The sequence below is a fragment of the Thamnophis elegans genome, chromosome 16 (assembly GCF_009769535.1).
Source record: "Thamnophis elegans isolate rThaEle1 chromosome 16, rThaEle1.pri, whole genome shotgun sequence".
NCBI classification, from domain to species: domain Eukaryota; kingdom Metazoa; phylum Chordata; class Lepidosauria; order Squamata; family Colubridae; genus Thamnophis; species Thamnophis elegans.
In genome coordinates, this window is record NC_045556.1 from 2041643 (window position 1) to 2060896 (window position 19254).

At 48.3% G+C, this 19254-nt stretch overlaps 1 protein-coding gene across 3 annotated transcripts in view; it reads right to left on the reverse strand.

Annotated features, from left to right (window-relative positions):
• TJP1 (tight junction protein 1) overlaps window positions 1–19219 on the reverse strand; it is a 180995-nt gene extending 161776 nt beyond the window's left edge. For all 3 annotated transcript variants that reach the window (XM_032233484.1, XM_032233483.1, XM_032233482.1), the window contains exons 1-3: window positions 19117–19219; window positions 15429–15775; window positions 13876–14029 (exon numbers count right to left, since the gene is read on the reverse strand). In XM_032233484.1, coding sequence (XP_032089375.1) covers window positions 13876–14029; window positions 15429–15765 — 491 coding nt within the window. In that variant the 5' untranslated portion in view covers window positions 15766–15775; window positions 19117–19219. The remainder of the gene's footprint in view (window positions 1–13875; window positions 14030–15428; window positions 15776–19116) is intronic.
• Window positions 19220–19254: the final 35 nt, after the last annotated feature.

Consider the following 19254-nt stretch of genomic DNA (forward strand, 5'->3'; position numbering starts at 1 on the left):
CACACTCCCCACCCCCCAGTCCTTCAACCAAGGGCCTCATCTCTCTCCCACATCTGCAGTATCCCACACCCTCGTCGCTCTCCTTGCACATCGCTCGTTCTCCTGGACACCGGGAAAACCTTCCTTGGATTTGAGGCCCAGAGGAGACACGCAACGTGGCATCTCACAACCGTCCCCGAGATGCTTTTTCAAGAGACAACTCGATGTTCTGGTTTTTCTTCGCTTCTCACCCAAGAAGGTTCTTCAGCTCCGGCTGGATGGTGAGGGATGGAAGGATTTGTATTCCTTGCAGACAGCTGGTCATTTGCATCCTTTTGAGAGGGTCCCTGAGGCCACTTGGAGGTTTGTCTATGTCCTCAGGGGTCACCTGAATGTAGAGCCTTCTTGGAATGGCTGAGAATCTCCATTCCTAAGGACTTCCTCCTCTTGTAGGACCTGGTGAATCCACGCCTGGTCTTTTATGCATTGTCTCCCTGCCTCTTTAGAAACAATGATCTTCCACGAGACTCCGGACTCAAGGATGGGCTCTTTCCTGCAAGAAGTCCATCTCCATCATACTGGACCAGCTCCAGCAACCCTGCACTGCCCTGTTTTCCAGGAGCTATGAGCAATAGCAGTAGCCCATAGACTTATATACCGCTTCACAGGGCTTTCACAGCCCTCTCTAAGCAGTTTACAGAGTCAGTATGTTGCCCCCAACAATCTGGGTCCTCATTTCACCCACTTCAGAAGGATGGAAGGCTGAGTCCACCTTGAGCCCGATGAGATTCTATCTGCCGAATCAAGCTTCAACCTTGAACTGGTCAAGATCAAACTGCTGACAGTGAGGCAGAGTTAGCCTACAATACTGCATTCTAACCACTGGGAGGGAGAGACGGAGGGAGGGAGGGAGGGAGGGAGGGAAGGAAGGAAGGGCAATAGTAATAACACTTAGACTTATATACCGCTTCACAGTGCTTTACAGCCCTCTCTCAGCAGTTTACAGAGGCAGCCTCTTGCCCCCCAACAATCTGGCTCCTCATTTTACCCACCTCAGAAGGATGAAAGGCTGAGTCAACCTTGAGCCAGTCAGAATTGAACTGCTGGCAGTGGGCAGAGTTAGTCTGCAATGCTGTATTCTAACCACTGGGAGGGAGGGAGGGAGGGAGGGAGGGAGGGAAGGAAGGAAGGAAGGAAGGAAGAAAGGAAGGAAGGAAGGAAGGAAGATACCAATAGCACTTAAGACTTATATCCCGCTTCACAGTGCTTTCCAGCCCTCTCTAAGCAGTTTGCAGAGTCAGCCTGTTGCCCCCAACAATCTGGGTCCTCGTTTTACCCACCTCAGAAGGATGGAAGGGTAAGTCAACCTTGAGCCAGTTTAGAATCGAACTGTTGTCAGTGGGCAGAATTGGCCTGCAATACTGCATTCTAACCACTGCACCACCACAGCTCTATTATGCCCATCAGCCACTGCCCTTCTCAGTTCTGGATGGAGATCCCCTTCGCTCATCATGCTACCTTTCCAAGCACCTGTTCTGCTCTCCCCACCATGTTCTCCCATGGGGCTCGGGCTATTCCCCCCCCCCCCAGGCTGGATCTCTCCCCTTCTAAAACAGAGTCTCGGGAGAGTGGCCAGAACTTGGAGGCCTTGCTCTTTACCCCTGTCCTCAAGATGCTAATCTCATTAGGCAGGGCCCAGAATAGCCCCCTCTTCTTCTAATCTGCCCATCACCCTCCACTGCCCTTATAGGGTGGTGGTTGGAGAGCAGAGACTCTTGAGGGACCCAAGAACACCAACCATCAACCATCAATGGGGGAGCTGGGATCCCAACCAGGCCCTTGCTGGGTCATAATCATATCAGATCCTCAACAATACAAGCAAAACAGCCAGGATAAGACCAGTAGATAAGACAACTGCTCCAGCCCTAGAACAATCAATAAATATATACCACATTTTTCGGAGTAAAAGACACACCAAGATTTTTGAAGAGGTAATTAAAAAAAAAAAAAAAAGCTTTTGCACTCTGCAGGCTTCCCAAACCCTCTGCACGCCTCATTTTTTTGTGAAAAACGGGGCATGCAGAGAATTTGAGAGGCTTATAGACTACTCCTGGGGGCTGGGGGGGGGGGGCAAAAACGAGCAAAAAACAGCCCTTTTTTGCAAAAAAACCATCATGCATAGGCTTTAGGAGGCTTGTGGAGTGCTCCTGGGAGCTGTGGGGGGAATTTTATCACTTGTTTTTGCCCTCCCCAGCCCCCAGGAGCATTTCGCAGGCCTCCCAAACCCTCTGCATGTCCATTTTTGTGAAAAGGGGGGTTTCAAGAGGCCGAAAATTCTGTATTCGGTATATAAGACGCACCCAGATTTTCACCCTCTTTTTTTCGGGAAAAAGGTGCGTCTTATACTCCGAAAAATACAGGATATCAGGTGCAACAACCCAGGAATTGGAGTAGAGTTCAAAAATACTACAAGCTTCTATTATGCTACCTGTATAAGAGACGCTAATCTACTAGCGGTCAAGGCAAATTGGCGCTAGATCGGAGGCAAGAGAATTCACGAGGGGGTAGGGGGTCTCTTGTGGGGAAGTAAGGGCTCCAAACGAATGACGTGTTTCACCCCACCGTCAGGCCCAGCCTGGCCATCCCTTACAATAAAGCTCCATTATCCATCCCCGCAGCCACCCATTAATAACTTCCTTGCCCTTTCAATAACCTCTTGGTTTTATGATAGGTTTTAGAAGGCCAACAAGGGCAGCTCTCAACTCTGAAGCTGACCCACAGCGCAGGTTCACCGGTTCACCACATCTAAGCAAATTCCACTATGGCTCAGACTCAGAAGTCAATGCAGCCAAAAAGAGGCTTAAGGAATAAGTCGTGCATTCTTCCAAAACGGATGCAGGAGGATGTCTCATCTCCCGTGTGAGCACTTATCGGCTCTCTGTCAAAGCAACCCAACTTTTTAAAGGTTTCTGCAACTTTCCCCACTGCGGGAAAGATGCGGCTGCTTTAAGAGCATGACTCGTCGTGGGAGCTGACCTTCTGGGGGTTTCATTTCCGCTGACATTTTACGTTTCATTCTGCGTTTTACTGCTAGGGACCTCGAGTCTTCCTAGCCAGGAATCTTGCTAAACAAGGGAACCATTGTATGGAACAGGACGGTTGTTGAAATGCATTTTGTATTGTATTGTATTTTGTATTTTATTATTTGTATGCCGCCCTTCTCCGGGAGGACTCAGGGCGGCGAACAATTCAAGGGGAAAAAAAAAGGGGAACATAAAAAGACAAAATACAAATAATAAAAGTAGACAACAGTCGCACAACCACACAAGTCGAGAGGGGAGGGAACTCATCACCCCCAGGCCTGCCGGCAAAGCCAGGTTTTGACAGCTTTCCGGAAGGCCTGGAGAGAGGTGAGGGTCCGAATCCCTACGGGGAGTTCGTTCCAGAGGGCCGGAGCTGCCACAGAGAAGGCCCTCCCCCGGGTAATAGCCAGATGGCATTGGCTGGTAGACGGCACCCGGAGGAGGCCGACCCTGTGAGATCTAATGGGTCTGTGGGAGGTAATTGGCAGCAGGAGGTCTCTCAAGTACTCAAGTATTTTGATGAGCAGCGCAATGGAAGCACCACGATTCTGGCATTTCTTCTGTTCTGAGCCACAATTTCGAAGGCGCAAGGCCTCGGGGCTCTCTCTCTCTCTCTCTCTCAATCTCACTGGCAAATGTTATTCTAGGAATCAGAATCGCTACCTCTGGAGCTGAGGTGTGAAAAAGACTCTCAGCTTTTTTTTTTTTTAAGTTTGAATTCAGGTGAGATGTTCCTCTCTTTTCCAACCGTAAGCGCTGATCGGGGGGGGGGGGGAAGACAGTGCCGGCGTGATTTCCAAAGAAACCTTGAATGCTCCCCGGAGTTCTCGGGCGTTGTCGCCATGAAAGAAAAGCATCTTTCGCAGCTGGGCTGCCATCCAACTGAGAGTTCTGATTTCTCAAGGAATCAATGGGTCTTGGGTAGACATTTGCCGGAGTCTGCAGAGAGGCGCATCCAAAAGTGTCAAGGTCAGCCAGAGAACGCAGCAGGGACAACGGCGCTGAACGAGACGGAAGAACCCTACTGGGAATTCCAGGCCCCAAAGAGTGGATGGAAGTTCTTAGCACTGGAAGGGAATCCCCCGTTCTGCATCAGAAGTGAGGTTCTACATTTAGGGGCAAGAAAAACCAAATGCACAGGTACAGTATAGGTGGTACCTTGCTCAACAGTAGCAACTGTGAGAGGGATCTTGGAGTCCTAGTGGACAAGCATTTAAATAGGAGCCAGCCGTGTGCAGCAGCTGCCAAAAAAGCCAACACAGTTCTAGGCTGCATCAACAGAGGGAGAGAATCAAGATCACGTGAAGGGTTAAGGCCACTTTATCAGGCCTTGGTGAGGCCACACCTGGAATACTGCATCCAGTTTTGGTCGCCACGATGTAGAAAAGATGTGGAGACTCTAGAAAGAGTGCAGAGAAGAGCAACAAAGAGGATTAGGGGACTGGAGGATAAAAGATATGAAGATATGAAGAATGGTTGCAGGAACTGGGTGTGTCTAGTTTAATGGAAAGAAGGACTAGGGGAGACATGATAGCAGCCTTCCAATATCTCAGGGGCTGCCCCAAAGAAGAGGGAGTCAAGCTATTCTCCAAGGCACCTGAGGGCAGGACAAGAAGCAATGGGTGGAAACTAATCTAGGAGAGAATCAACTTAGAATTTAGGAGAAATTTCCTGACAGTGAGGACAATTAATCAGTGGAACAGAAGTTGCCTCCAGAAGTTGTGAATGCCCCAACACTGGACGTTTTTAAGAAGAGGTTGGATAACCATTTGTCTGAAGTGCTGTAGGGTTTCCTGCCTAGGCAGGGGGTTGGACTAGAAGACCTCCAAGGTCCCTTCCAACTCTGTTATTCTATTCTATTCTATTTTTTGGGGGGGGGGGGATGAGTCACAGGGCTGGGCTTACAGTACGCTTCCCTGTTTAGAAAAGGAGAATAAGCAGGAGGGGCATAGAACCAATGACGGACTTTGACTGCAAGAAGCAGGAAAAAAAAAAAAAGATTTGCCGAAAGGAAGAGCAAAAATAGATCTGTAGATTTCTCTCCCATCATTGCAACTGCAGGTGGATTGAACTGGCAGCCAGCAAGGAAGCAGCAGCTCCTGCCAGTTGTTTTAATGCGATGGTTGCAATGACAAATATCCCCGTCTTTGGCTTCGTACAGCCCTGGCTTTCCACTTAAATGCATCGGACACAGCTTGTGATCCAGATGTTCTTAGGGACCATTGCTTTTTTCCATGGTCGCACATGCCAAAGATCAAAACACAGAGGTGTCTAAACAATAAAAAAAAGATTTTTCCTTGCCACCAAAACTGCAGGAATTGGGGTAGATTTGGATATCCCAGAGGCCTGGCTAAAATCCTTGAGGGGCAAATGCCACATGCAAAGTTTATTTTGCTACGGACTGTCACTGTCAGCCTCTGCCTTGCTGCTGCTTCGGCTGCCATTGAAACGGAGAGGGGGCGGGCATGGTATTTGGGAGGGGAATCATTATGTGCTGGAGGAATGTTCTAGAAGCTGTCCTGACCATCTCATTGGGCATGTGGAGGAAGGGAGTTTCCCGCCAAGGTTAACTGTCCAGCATTCCACCCTGATGAGGTTTTTTTTGAAGATATCTCCCACCTGACAGTTGGGGGAATTATAATTGGACTATGGACTGGGATGCCAAGGGGGGGGGGGGATTGAACTATACATGATATTCATTGCTTTCACGCCTAATTAACCAGACTCAGCTTTGCTTCGCTACTATTCATTTGTAATTAGTAAAAGTACACTTAACTTCAACCAAATGGAGTTGAGTGGTTTCTTTCCTGATTATTAAATGAAGCAGCACCTGACAGTCACTTTGCTAACACACACACACACACACACACACAGAGCAACCCAGGGCTCATGGCAAAAAAAGCTCCTTGCAGAGATAATGGCATCTTTTTTAAAAGATAAAATAAAATGAATCTCAGTTGTTGGGCGTCACGGTTCTTGCAGCCTGATGTTCAGGAAAGAGCGGTAGACGATGTTTGAATGTCAACTTCTGTGCCAAGCTGTCATTAATTGAGGATGATGCCACTAGACGCCCTGACAGGATTGTTGTCGGGACTGAAAAAAAATAAATGTTTAAAAGCTCAGAGTTATTATTATTATTATTTTTCTTCGGTGGGATTTGCCAAGCAAGGGAAGCCACGAGGTTCTGTTTTGAGGTGGGGGAACCCAAAGCAGAAGAACTGGGATCCTTCAAGTCTTCTGGCATCTTCTCCCCGCCATTGCGCCTGCTCTGTAGCAGAGCACCACGGTTTACACTACAGCACATGCGTGTTGAGGTTAATAAACTGTTGTGCGTCCCATTGTGTTTGAGCTGTACATACGAAAGATCCTAGCAGAAAAATGTGCAAACTCTGGTTGAGAACTGAGCTCAATGTGCAAACCGACTGATTGTAGCTCATTTAGCAGACCGCGATAAAACTAGGCGCTGTTTAGCTGGAGCCAGAAGGAATGTGGTGCCCAGGAGAATTTCTGCACCGTGTTCAAAGCCAAAATGGCCCACAGGAGAGGAAGAGAAGGTGACATGAATGGCATCCAGCAAAAGCAGACGACACAGCTCAGAAAATCTCCCCTCAATTGGGTGCCTTCCTAGCATTTTTTGATTCCCTTTTCTCTCCCAATTTATTCTTAAATTTCACCTAACAGAACAACAGAGTTAGCAGAATTGGAAGGGACCTTGGAAGTCTTCTAGTCCAACCCTCTGCTCAATCAAGAGACCCTCACAGAATTACAGAATACAGAGTTGGAAGGGACCTTGGAGGTCTTCTAGTCCAACCCTCTGCTCAAGCAAGAGACCCTCACAGAATTACAGAATACAGAGTTGGAAGGGACCTTGGAGGTCTTCTAGTCCAACCCTCTGCTCAAGCAGGAGACCCTCACAGAATTACAGAATACAGAGTTGGAAGGGACCTTGGAGGTCTTCTAGTCCAACCCTCTGCTCAATCAATAGACCCTCACAGAATTACAGAATACAGAGTTGGAAGGGACCTTGGAGGTCTTCTAGTCCAACCCTCTGCTCAAGCAAGAGACCCTCACAGAATTACAGAATACAGAGTTGGAAGGGACCTGGGAGGTCTTCTAGTCCAACCCTCTGCTCAAGCAGGAGACCCTCACAGAATTACAGAATACAGAGTTGGAAGGGACCTGGGAGGTCTTCTAGTCCAACCCTCTGCTCAATCAAGAGACCCTCACAGAATTACAGAATACAGAGTTGGAAGGGACCTTGGAGGTCTTCTAGTCCAACCCTCTGCTCAATCAATAGACCCTCACAGAATTACAGAATACAGAGTTGGAAGGGACCTTGGAGGTCTTCTAGTCCAACCCTCTGCTCAAGCAAGAGACCCTCACAGAATTACAGAATACAGAGTTGGAAGGGACCTGGGAGGGCTTCTAGTCCAACCCTCTGCTCAAGCAGGAGACCCTCACAGAATTACAGAATACAGAGTTGGAAGGGACCTGGGAGGTCTTCTAGTCCAACCCCCTGTACAAGCAGGAGACTCTCTCTCTACCATTCTGGATAAATGGCTGCTCAATCTCTTCTTAAGAACCTCCTGGGTTGGAGGAGTACCCACAATTTCTGCTGTTGTTCCTTGTCTGGGTCTGATCAAGTGTTAACCTCAACCCCCACCCCACCCATCCCCAATATTTATATGAGCTCCTGAGTCAGCCCTGTCCTTCATGGGGTGTTCAGAGAAGGCAGGACCATCATCGTAGCGATTCTGAGGAGGACAAAGTTGGGTGTGGCAGGCGGTCCATGTTTCCTGAGCTGGTTGCTCCTGGTGCTATGGATGAGAACAGTGGTGAAATTCAATTTTTTTTTACTAACAATCTGTGGGCGTGGCTTGGTGGGCGTGGCAGGGGAAGGATACTGCAAAATCCCCATTACCTCCCGATCAGCAGGGACTCGGGAGGCAGAGACTTGATGGGGGCATGGCCAGCCAGAGGTAGCATTTGCCAGTTCTCCGAACTACTCAAAATCTCCACTACCAGTTCTACAGAACCTGTCAGAACCTGCTGGATTTCACAATCCTGGGCGAGAGTATTTCATTCACACGGCTGTAGATAAATTCAGGACCACGCCATTCCTGCGGTGGGATTGGAAGAGGGGGGCTGTCTTCTCCTGTCCCTCAAACACCCCATGGGCAGGGTCTGTTCAACATGGTCACGTTCCTCTACTGGATCCCCTTCCCGCTGGAGAAATGAATTGCTGTTGTGGATGTGATCGGTATGAACAGATCTGGTGAGATCCCAGAACTGTCAGCAAAGCCCTGTCCCTGGGCAGGGGAGAGGAAGGAAGCGCTAAGACAGAAATGCAGGCAGTTGTGAGTTCACCTCAAGCCACGCCGGTGCTTGTAATTCTTCGTGGTTTTTTATTTTAATTTTAATTCTTGGTTTCTCCTTTCTCCTGACAGCCTCCTGTTATTTGAGTTGCTTTTACGTGAAAGATCAATTCCACGCAGCAGCCTGGTGTTGTTTTTTTTATTTTATTTTGCAAAGGTTGATTCCTTCCGAGGTAATTGTTGAAGTGATTTACGGATCCCTAGTCTCACTTAAGATCTTTGGCAGCGTTTAAATCATCGTAAAGTCGGGACAATTAAAAAAAAAAGTCAGTTCTGAGCGCTAAGGCTTTGGCTTGAAGGTGGAGGGTTTGGAAACGCATCGTATTTCTAAACACACGTATATATCGGTCATCCAAACCTTTATGTTAACTTTACAAGAATCCTGAATATTCTGCAGATAACCTAACTAACAGATGCAATCCATTTATTTTATTTTATTTTAAATTTAAGCTGTTCTCGCCTCGGCTTTGCTGAATGGAGCTGATGGGGTTTGTAGTCCAATAAACCCCAAACCCATAAGTGACGGAGGGTTTACGAAGCCAGCCTAACACGATGGGTTTAGTTTGAGGTGGGAATGGGTGTTTTGATCATGCAACAGGCGTTGCCATGGTTTTAATAGCAGTTAGACTTATATACCGCTTCATAGGGCTTTCAGCCCTCTCTAAGTGGTTTCCAGAGTCAGCATATCGCCCCCAACAATCCGGGTCCTCATTTTAGCCACCTTGGAAGGATGGAAGGCTGAGTCAACCCTGAGCCGGTGAGATTAGAACCGCTGAACTGCAGATAACAGTCAGCTGAAGTGGCCTGCAGTACTGCACCCTAACCACTGCGCCACCTTGGCTCTTCAGCAGAAATCATCTTCATTTAACGACCTTATAACCCCTTGTGGAGTGGAGTCGTGGGCAACCGAATGGAGTTGAGTGTTTAGTGGCTGGATGCCTTGACTGTTGCCAATGAGGAGTTATATTCGGAAGATATATTCTCATTGTGCCCAGAGAGAGAGAGAGAAATACCAGTCTCTACCTAGGATCGATCTCACAGCCTCCCGATTGTGAGTCTAGGCCACCGCACTATTTTGAAGAAGGACCGGTGGGAATACAGAAAGTTTCAGGACCAGTTGTAAGTCACTGTCATAGTTTCGATCAGTGGCTCAACCAACAGTTCCCAATGGAGGTCTACCTGTATTGTACATCATGATGGAATTTAGCTCCACTTGATTTGAACGAGCATCTTTTTGAGATGAAATACATTTCAGGATACCCCAAATCACCCGAATCCTACTGAGGTTTTCTATCGCTTGGGAAAGCAGTGGTGAAAGTCCAACAGGTGTAGCTCAAGGAGAAGAAGGGGGTGTTTTCTTCAGAGAAGGAGCAAGGTCTCCCAACTCACCTTCAAATGGCTACCAGGCGAGTTGGTTAATTACATTAATACAGTACCATCTAGTGGCGAAATCCAACGAAATTCAGAGACGTGGGGATCCTGGTTGACTGATCAGCCTCTTTACAGCAATAGCAATTAGACTTATATACCGCTTCATAGGGCTTTCAGCCCTCTCTAAGCAGTTTACAGAGTCAGCATATCGCCCCCCACAGTCTGGGTCCTCATTTTACCCACCTCGGAAGGATGGAAGGCTGAGTCAACCCTGAGCCGGTGAGATTTGAACAGCCGAACTGCAGAACTGCAGTCAGCTGAAGTAGCCTGCAGTACTGCACTCTAACCACTGTGCCACCTTGGCTCTTTAGAGAAGCAGCCAATGACCAACACAAGACAATGGCAAGTAACTGAGCAACAGCTGGTCTGATCTCTTGCTGGAGAGGAAGCAGGAGCAGGATCTCCATCCTTCTCAAAAGAAACCCTTAAGTATCAGGCTGGGGACGCAGAGCCGGAAGGTAGCAGATGCTTGGCCTCCTCCATCATCCAGAAGACACCCCAATAAGTTATAACCATTGCTTGTCTGAAAGGATATCGTGGCTGAAGGAAGAAGAGCAATCTCAGCTTCTCCTGTGACTGCGACCGGTTCCCTGCTCCAGCCGTTGCTGTTTTCGTCCCTCTCTTGTCCCTTTTTTCATTTCACATTTCGCATCCTATTGAACGGTGGGCCAGAAGGCATCGACGTTATCTTTCAGCATGAGCTCCGTGCATTGAAGAAGCTGTTATCAATAATAACGGGGACAATAATGCACGGGCCGTTGTGTTGACTCAGCTCCCAGTGACGCATCTGTGGTTGCTTTCTTGGCAAGGATGTGGAGATCGTTTGTCATTGCATTTGCAAAAAGGTGTTTTTGAGTTCCTGGTGTAGATGGCAGCAGTCCGATTCCTTGGTCGTCACCCATCCAAGCTCCAACCCAGTGCAACCCTGCTTAGCTTTGGGGGAATCAACGGATGGCGTTTGGTCGGTGTTGCCTAGAAAGAGGGTGCCTGCTGGTTGCAAGAAAAACGGAGCGATGCATAGTAGTGCGATCCCCTTGGGCTGGGAATAATAGCAATAGCAATAGCAGTTAGACTTATATACCGCTTCATAGGGCTTTCAGCCCTCTCTAAGCGGTTTACAGAGTCAGCATATCGCCCCCACAGTCTGGGTCCTCATTTGCCCCACCTCGGAAGGATGGAAGGCTGAGTCAACTCTGAGCCGGTGAGATTTGAACCGCCGAACTGCAGATAGCAGTCAGCTGAAGTGGCCTGCAGTACTGCACCCTAACCACTGCGCCACCTCGGCTCACCGTATTGTTTGTGTGGGCTAAACGCTCTTTGTGCATCTCCTCTGTGTCAGCTCTGGTGAGCCACCAGGCCCAGAGATCCGGAACCTGGCAGTTCTGCTAGAGCTGACATCCGGTGCTCCCCACCACCGTTTATACTTTGGCTCCTAACTGACTGTGGTATTTATCTCCCCAGGTGCTGCCTCCATGGTAGAGGGGCCGCATGTCAGCTCCAGCGAGCCCACAGGCCCGGAAGTGCCATTCGGAGGTGGAGGAAGCTGTGGGAGCTGCCAGAAATCGTGCTTACCAACTGGGGATCTTCCACAAGCAATAGCAATAGCAGTTAGACTTATATACCGCTTCATAGGGCTTTCAGCCCTCTCTAAGCGGTTTGCAGAGTCAGCATATCGCCCCCAACAACAATCCGGGTCCTCATTTCACCCACCTCGGAAGGATGGAAGGCTGAGTCAACCTTGAGCCAGTGAGATTTGAACAGCCGAACTGCAGAACTGCAGTCAGCTGAAGTAGCCTGCAGTGCTGCATTTAACCACTGCGCCACCTCGGCTCTTAATGGAAGTTGTAGTATAAAATATTTGGAAGGGAGCTGGTTGGGATGGGCAGGGGGAAAAAACCAGTGAGGAGCAGTATTCCTGCTTTAATCCAGACACTTGAAACCCCAATTCCAGAGAAGGTGAGCTTATCGACTCGCTAAATCTTAGTTACTTTCAACATGGTTGGTTGAATAAGCCATAATGGCTGAGTTCAGACAGAACGCTAAGCCACACGTGCATGATTTGGGGTTCCAAAAAAAGGGGCCGGTTTTGCACTGTCAAAATTAAACCCAGGATATTTGGTTTAAAATAGCAGTGGAACCTGGTTAACATGGCAAACAGCAAAAAGAAAAGGCAACCTTAAACTAGGTAAACAGATGAATTTTCAGAGAGAGTTTTAATATGTTTAAAAAAGAAGAACTCCCCTTATTTGGTGAACGGAGTAGATATTGTGATTAACATTCGCTTGCGGTGTTCTTTTTCCGTTTGCAGCTTCTTAAGGATTTCTCGCAGATTTCTTCCTACTGATCCCAGTCTCGGCATATAGTTATATTTATAGAATGAATCGGTTGCTTTTAATTGGCCAGCCAGTTGATAAGAGAAACTGTTACCTTGGTTTTTCCGTACGGCGTGTGAATTTATGCAGGCAGCGGGATCGGCCCAGCTTTACGGTTTGACGTTATAAATTATACGACCCCCCTTTTTCCCTTTGTGCCTTTCCTTGGGGGGGAAATCCTCCCTCTTTATCAGGAGTCGCCAGCCAGATCCAGCTGTCTCAGTATCTCAATATTTGGAATTTTCTCTCTTGTCCTGGTGGGCAACGGGAGTCTCTCCAATGACCCGATGGGCCAGGGAAGCAACGGCTAACCCTTTTGTGGTGGGGTGCCAAAATTGTGAGGGCGCACGCACACCGGCACCCATAATGCAAAGCATGGCCTCACATGCACATGCGTGCACATCTCCCCTCGCCTCAACGTTCCCTCTCATTACTCGCCTCCAAGCTGAGCTTAGTATTTTCTCCTGGGGTGGGGGCAGTGGAGGAAGCCGTTTTCACACTCCCCAGGCTCCAGGAAAGCCTCTTTTGGACCTGTTTTTCGCCCTCCCCATGCTCCGAAGGCTTTCCTGAAGCGCTGGAGGGTGAGAATAGCCTCTCCTGGACCCCCCCGGAAGCCAGAAATGAGTTGTTTCCGAACTTCCGGTTGGCCTGATTTTCTCCCTCCTCCGGCCCTCCAGAAGGCTGAAAGTCAGCTGGCCGGCACACGCATGCACGCTGTAGCTGACAGCTCATGTGCTGGCAAATATGTCTCCGTGTACCACCTGTTTATGCGTGCTATAGATTTGCCATCAGAGGGCTAGTGTTTCTCAACTGTGGCCACTTTAATGTGTGGACTTCAACTCCCAGAATTCCCCAGAGAGGACCGCCAGAGGTTCGCTAGTTAAAAAGGGAGTTCCCTTTGATAGCTTCCATGGCACCACAATTTCCCGAAGCAGCGCTAACTCTGTTTCTGTATTCCCACCGGTCCTTCTTCGAAATAGTGCGGTGGCCTAGAGGTGGACTCACAATCGGGAGGCTGTGAGATCGATCCTAGGTAGAGACTGGTATTTCTCTCTCTCTCTGGGCACAATGAGAATATATCTTCCGAATATAACTCCTCATTGGCAACAGTCAAGGCATCCGGCCACTAAACACTCAACTCCATTCGGTTGCCCACGACTCCACCCCACAAGGGGTTATAAGGTCGTTAAATGAAGATGATTTCTGCTGAAGAGCCGAGGTGGCGCAGTGGTTAGGGTGCAGTACTGCAGGCCACTTCAGCTGACTGTTATCTGCAGTTCAGGGGTTCAAATCTCACTGGCTCAAGGATGACTCAGCCTTCCATCCTTCCGAGGTGGGTAAAATGAGGACCCGGATTGTTGGGGGCGATATGCTGACTCTGTAAACCGCTTAGAGAGGGCTGAAAGCCCTATGAAGCGGTATATAAGTCTAACTGCTATTGCTATTGCTATGATGATTCTGCAAAGCCACCTGCTGGCCCAAAGCTCATCCCTTCCCCATCTTCTCTTTCACCCGCAAGGGATGTGGGGCAGGGATGGGGAGAAATGCCTCCTGTCTGCTGAACATCAAAATGTATTGTACAATTGTGCAAAGTGGAAACATTGGAGGGGGGGGAATAATAATCCAGTTTTTAACCTGTGTTTGGTGAAGGGATGGTTTAACGGGTCCTCCAGGAAAGAGTTTCCTTCCACATCGCTGGTTTCGCTGGGATCGTGGTTGTCAACTTCTGAAGCTCTTCTCATTTTGAAGCTCTCGGGCGTGTCCTCCAAGGAAGTCTGGGAGGGGCCACCTGGAGTGGGAGAAATTAAATTGGGATTCTGCCTCTGGAGGCCTCTGAGTTGAGCTCACAATAAAAGAAATAGGGTGCTTTCCCACAAGAAATGTGGAATTTTCTAAAGAAAAATAAGAATTAGGGGCAACACGACAGGAGTCTTCCAGGATTTGAGGAGCTGCCACAAAGAAGAGGGGGGTCAAATTATTCTCCAAAAGTACCTGAAGGCATGTTGTTGGAAAAGATTGATTTGCCACCATGGCAACCTAGCTGCAAATTGGCAGCTGATGACCTCTTTGAAATATTAAGAACTGGCCAATGTATTAGAACCAGATGACCCTTGCCTTCTCTTCCAGAAAGGCTGAGAAATAAAATGGATGGATGGAGGATGGGTGGATAGATAGAAAATGCAGATAGATGATAGATAGATAATAGAAAGATGATAGATAGACAGACAGACAGACAGATGATAGATAGATGATAGATGAAAGATGAATAGATAGATAGATAGATAGATAGATAGAAAGATAGATAGATAGATAGATAGATAGATAGATAGATAGATAGATAGATAGATAGATGATAGAAAGATGATAGATGATAGAGCGATAGATGATAGATAGATGATAGATAGATGATAGATAGATAGATAGATAGATAGATAGATAGATAGATAGATGATAGATAGCTATATATATAGATGATATATATAGATATAATTAGATGAGAGAGAGAATGAATAGAGAGAGAGAGGTAAATGATAGACAGATATAGATAGAGGATATAAGTGATTTATAGAGAGAAAGAGAAAGAGAATGGATAGATAGATAAATGATAGATGATATAGATAGCTATGGATAGAGAGAGGATAGCTAGATTAGAGATAGATAGATAGATAGATAGATAGATAGATAGATAGATAGATAGATAGATAGATAGATATACATGATATAGAAAGATGATATAGATGATTGAGAGAGAGAGTGAGACAGAGAGACAGAGAGAGAATAGATAGAGAGACAGATAAAAGATAGAGAGATATAGATAGATATATAAATGATTGAGAGAGAGACAGAGAGAGACAGAGAAAGAGAATGGATAGATAAATGATAGCTAGATGAGATAGATAGATAGATAGATAGATAGATAGATAGATAGATAGATGATAGATAGATAGATAGATAGATAGATAGATAGATAGATAGATAGATAGATAGATAGATAGATAGGCAGGGTGGCCCCTTGATGGGCCTGGCCACTCTCCGTGTTTCTTCCCAAGAGCCCCCCTCCCCACCAAGAGTGAGTCCCGCCTGGCAGAGTGAAAGTAATTCCTAATTATAGACTGGAGGGGCGTGAGAAGGCAGCGCTGCTGATCCGCCTGGTGGCACGTTTCCAAGCGAGTGAGCGGGGCACTTACCTTGAGCGTCAAGGAGAAGGGAGAGCAGCCAGTGAGGGCAGACCTCCTCTAGGACGGAGCAGAAGGCGGCCAAGGCCCCGGGACCTTTGCAGCTGAGCGTCTCCAGCAACGAGGCCGCCGGCTCCTCGCAGGAGATCACGTCCCGGTATTCCTCCCAGGAAAGGACCTCCTTGCCAACCAGAGGGGACAGCACTTTCCCTACGTCCAACTCCTTCGCAATCCTCTCCCGCTGGTTGCTTAGGATATTGTCGAGCCAGCGATTCCAATCCCGCCTCTCCTTCTTCTCCGGGTGCGCAGAGTTATTATAAAACCAAGGCCGGGCCGGCAAACCAAGCATCTTTGCTGTGCTAAAAATAAGGAGAAGGGAAAAGAAGAACGTCTTAAGTCTTCGTCGGCTGAGCTGGGTTTTTTTCCCCAGCAGGCGGGCGGTTCGCGAGAGAGTTAGCCTACCAGGCCAGCAGGAGCCCCTGGCCGACCGTCTCCCCCGTGCCAAGGGACGGCATCGACACAACACGCCCGGTGGCAGACCCCTAAGAGGATTACTGATGCTCATTAAACCCTCTGGGAGCACCGATAGCCATGGCCACCGGCCTCCTGAGGAGGCGCAGAAACGGCAACTGAGTTATGGTGCGGCGTGCGAGGCCGTCACGTTTGACAGGTTAGCAGAGTTGGAAGGGACCTTGCAGGTCATCTAGTCCAACCCCCTGCCCAAGCAGGAGACCGTACATCTGTATAGCAATAGCAATAGCAGTTAGACTTATATACCGCTTCATAGAGCTTTCAGCCCTCTCTAAGCGGTTTTACAGAGTCAGCATATCGCCCCCAACAACAATCCGGGTCCTCATTTTACCCACCTCGGAAGGATGGAAGGCTGAGTCAACCTTGAGCCGGTGAGATTAGAACTGCTGAACTGCTGAACTGCAGTCAGCTGAAGTAGCCTGCAGTGCTGCATTTAACCACTGCGCCACCTCGGCTCATCTGCTTCTACCTAGGATCGAACTCACAACCTCCTGATTGCGAGTCAAAAGCTGCACCTCTAGGCCACAGCAGCCGCCAGTTTTGGGCACCACACTATAAAAAAAGATGTGGAGACTCTAGAAAGAGTGCAGAGAAGAGCAACCAGGATGATGAGGGGACTGGAGGCTAAAACATCCGATGGACGGTTGCAGGAACTGGGCATGGCTAGTCTAGGGATGAGAAGGACCAGGGGAGACAGGAGAGCATCTTCCAATATTTGAGGGGCTGCCACAGAGAGGAGGGGGGTCAAGCTATTCTCCAAAGCACTCGAAGGCCAGACGAGGAATCATGGATGGAAACTGACCAAGGAGAGATTCAACCTGGAAATAAGGAGAAATTTCCTGACAATGAGAACAGTCAACCCATGGAACAGAAGTTGCCTTCGGAAGTTGTGGGAGCTTCATCCCTGGAGGCTTTCAAGAAGAGACTGGACTGCCATTTGTCAGAAATGGTGTAGGATCTCCTGCTTGGCCAGGGGTTGGACTAGATGACCTATAAATTCCCTGTTAATCTGTTATTTGGGACTTTTAGGAGTGGCATCCCAGCTTTGTCTGGAATCCAAGTTTATTGCAAAGCCCCTACGATTACCCGAACAGGTGTGAAAGCACGAGAGAAGGACGCAGCCTCTGTGGATGCCTCCCAATTGCCCCGAATCCAAGCTACGTCCTTGACTTACAACAGTTCATTTAGTGACTGTTCAAAATTACAGCAGCACTGAACGATGGGACTTATGAGACGCATTTCACAGTTGTAAGCTGAGGCCTAGCTGTATAAAATTCAGTTTGCAATTCAGAACTGCTATAGCCTCTTTCAGGGTCTATGTATTCATTTATTTACCTATTAAGGCATCGTGTTTAGCCCACTGACAGCATTTGAAGAGGAAACTTGACATTTCTAACAATGAACACTCAGGAATCCTTAACGTTAAGCGTGTTGCTCTGTGCCGGGTGGAATGAAGGGGCGGTTGTGAAAACAGACTATATAAATCAGTGTTTCTCAACCTTGGCGACTTTAAGTCCCGTGGACTTCAACTCCCAGAATTCCCCCCAGCCAGCAGAGCTGGCTGGGGGGATTCTGGGAGTTGAAGTCCACAGGACTTAAAGTCGCCAAGGTTGAGAAACACTGATATAAATACTACCTACTTAATGAATTAGGATTAAAGGGGAGAGAATTGCACCACTCCCGTCAGGGGTAATTACACACCCAGGAAACACACTTGCAAAAGCTACCTTTCCGAGGTATGAAGGCCTAGGAAGGAAAATAACGTTTTGTGGTGTTTTTCTTTCTCTGCGGTTTGTGTTATGTTTTTTTTACAAAATGACACCCCTCTATCCATTTCATTTTTTTCCCCATTCATTTTTTTTTTCATTCTATCCCCCCACAAAGAAGCTGACTTTGGTCAGATTTCTGTCCTAGGCTTCTGGTCTTTTTCACATAAAACACACTTAAGTACACAAACACACACACAAACACACGTTGCAGCATCAGCCTCCTTTCGAAAGAATTTCTGCATTCTCCTTTGCAAGCCTCCTTTGCCGGTTTAACGCAGAGTTGGTCCTTCGGATGAGTGGACTTCGACTCCCAGAATCCCCCAGCCAGCCAGCTCTTCTTTCAATTAGGAGGGGAGTGTGTGTGTGGTGTGTGGTGTGTGTGTGTGTGTGTGTGTCCCAAAGAGGCTTTTCTTTGCAGCTGCCTTTGTGTTTTAGATTTTTTTTTTTTTTAGTGGCAACTTTTTAATTGCTTTAGTTTTTTTTCCTGCTCATATGCGCGGTTTTGCACCCCGCGGAGTTTTGCTTCATCGGGCTATTTTTCCCACGGTTATTATTTCCCCCCCCCCCAATCCCTCCCTTTTGATAACCCCCACTCGTCTGGGAGGAGGGAGGGAGGGGGGCACAGAAAGAGAAGAGAAATGGGGCGGGGGGGGGAGTCATAAAAACGAAACTCCCGAGGCCTCTCCCAGCTAAGGGAGGCTTAGGAATGGGCCACCTTGTCATTATGGCGTCCTTACCCGTAGTGCGATTTTTGTAAATTGGGGTTGAAGTCCTTGTTGTGTTGTCGTTTTGATTTCACCTATCATTTTGTGGGGCTGACCAGAGTCTCAGGGGGGGGGGGGGGTTGGTGGGCATCAGAAGGGGATGTGGCCACAATCTCCCCGTCTCCTTTCCTTGCCTGCAGCCCACCCAGATGACAACTGCTGCTGCTTGGAAAGGAATAACAGAATCCCAGAGTTGGAAGGGACCTTGGGGGGGTCTCGTAGCCCATACATCCCACCCCAGAAGTCTGGTGGCCCCCATAAGTGTCGGCTCCTGTTGAAGTTGTTGCTCCATCACTGGAGGCTTTGAAGAAGAGGCTGGACAGGTATTGGTGTGAACCTTGGCAACTTTAAGACTTGTGGACTTCAACTCCCAGAGTTCCTCAGCCAGCTAAGCTGGCTGAGGAACTCTGGGAGTTGTAGTCCACAAGTCTTAAAGTTGCCAAGTTTGGAGACCCCTCCGGCTCGAGCAGGGGGTTGGACTAGAAGACCTCGAAGGTCCCTCCCAGCTCGGTTATTCTATTAACTCTTCGCCACCCTAATGACTTTGTTCCTTTCCTCTTGAAGGGGGGAGGGAGGGGGAACCAGACCAGGAGAGCCCCCCCACCCAAAAAAAATATATTATATCCACAGGGTCACCTGAGGTCCCCAAATTCCCCACAGGAACCGTAGCCCCCCGACCTGCTTCTCCTTCACATCTCTGGGGAGGGGGGAGAGGGTCCAAGGAGTCAAGATGGCTGCCAGGGAAGCCCCCTTCCTTCTGGTGAGGGAGGGCCA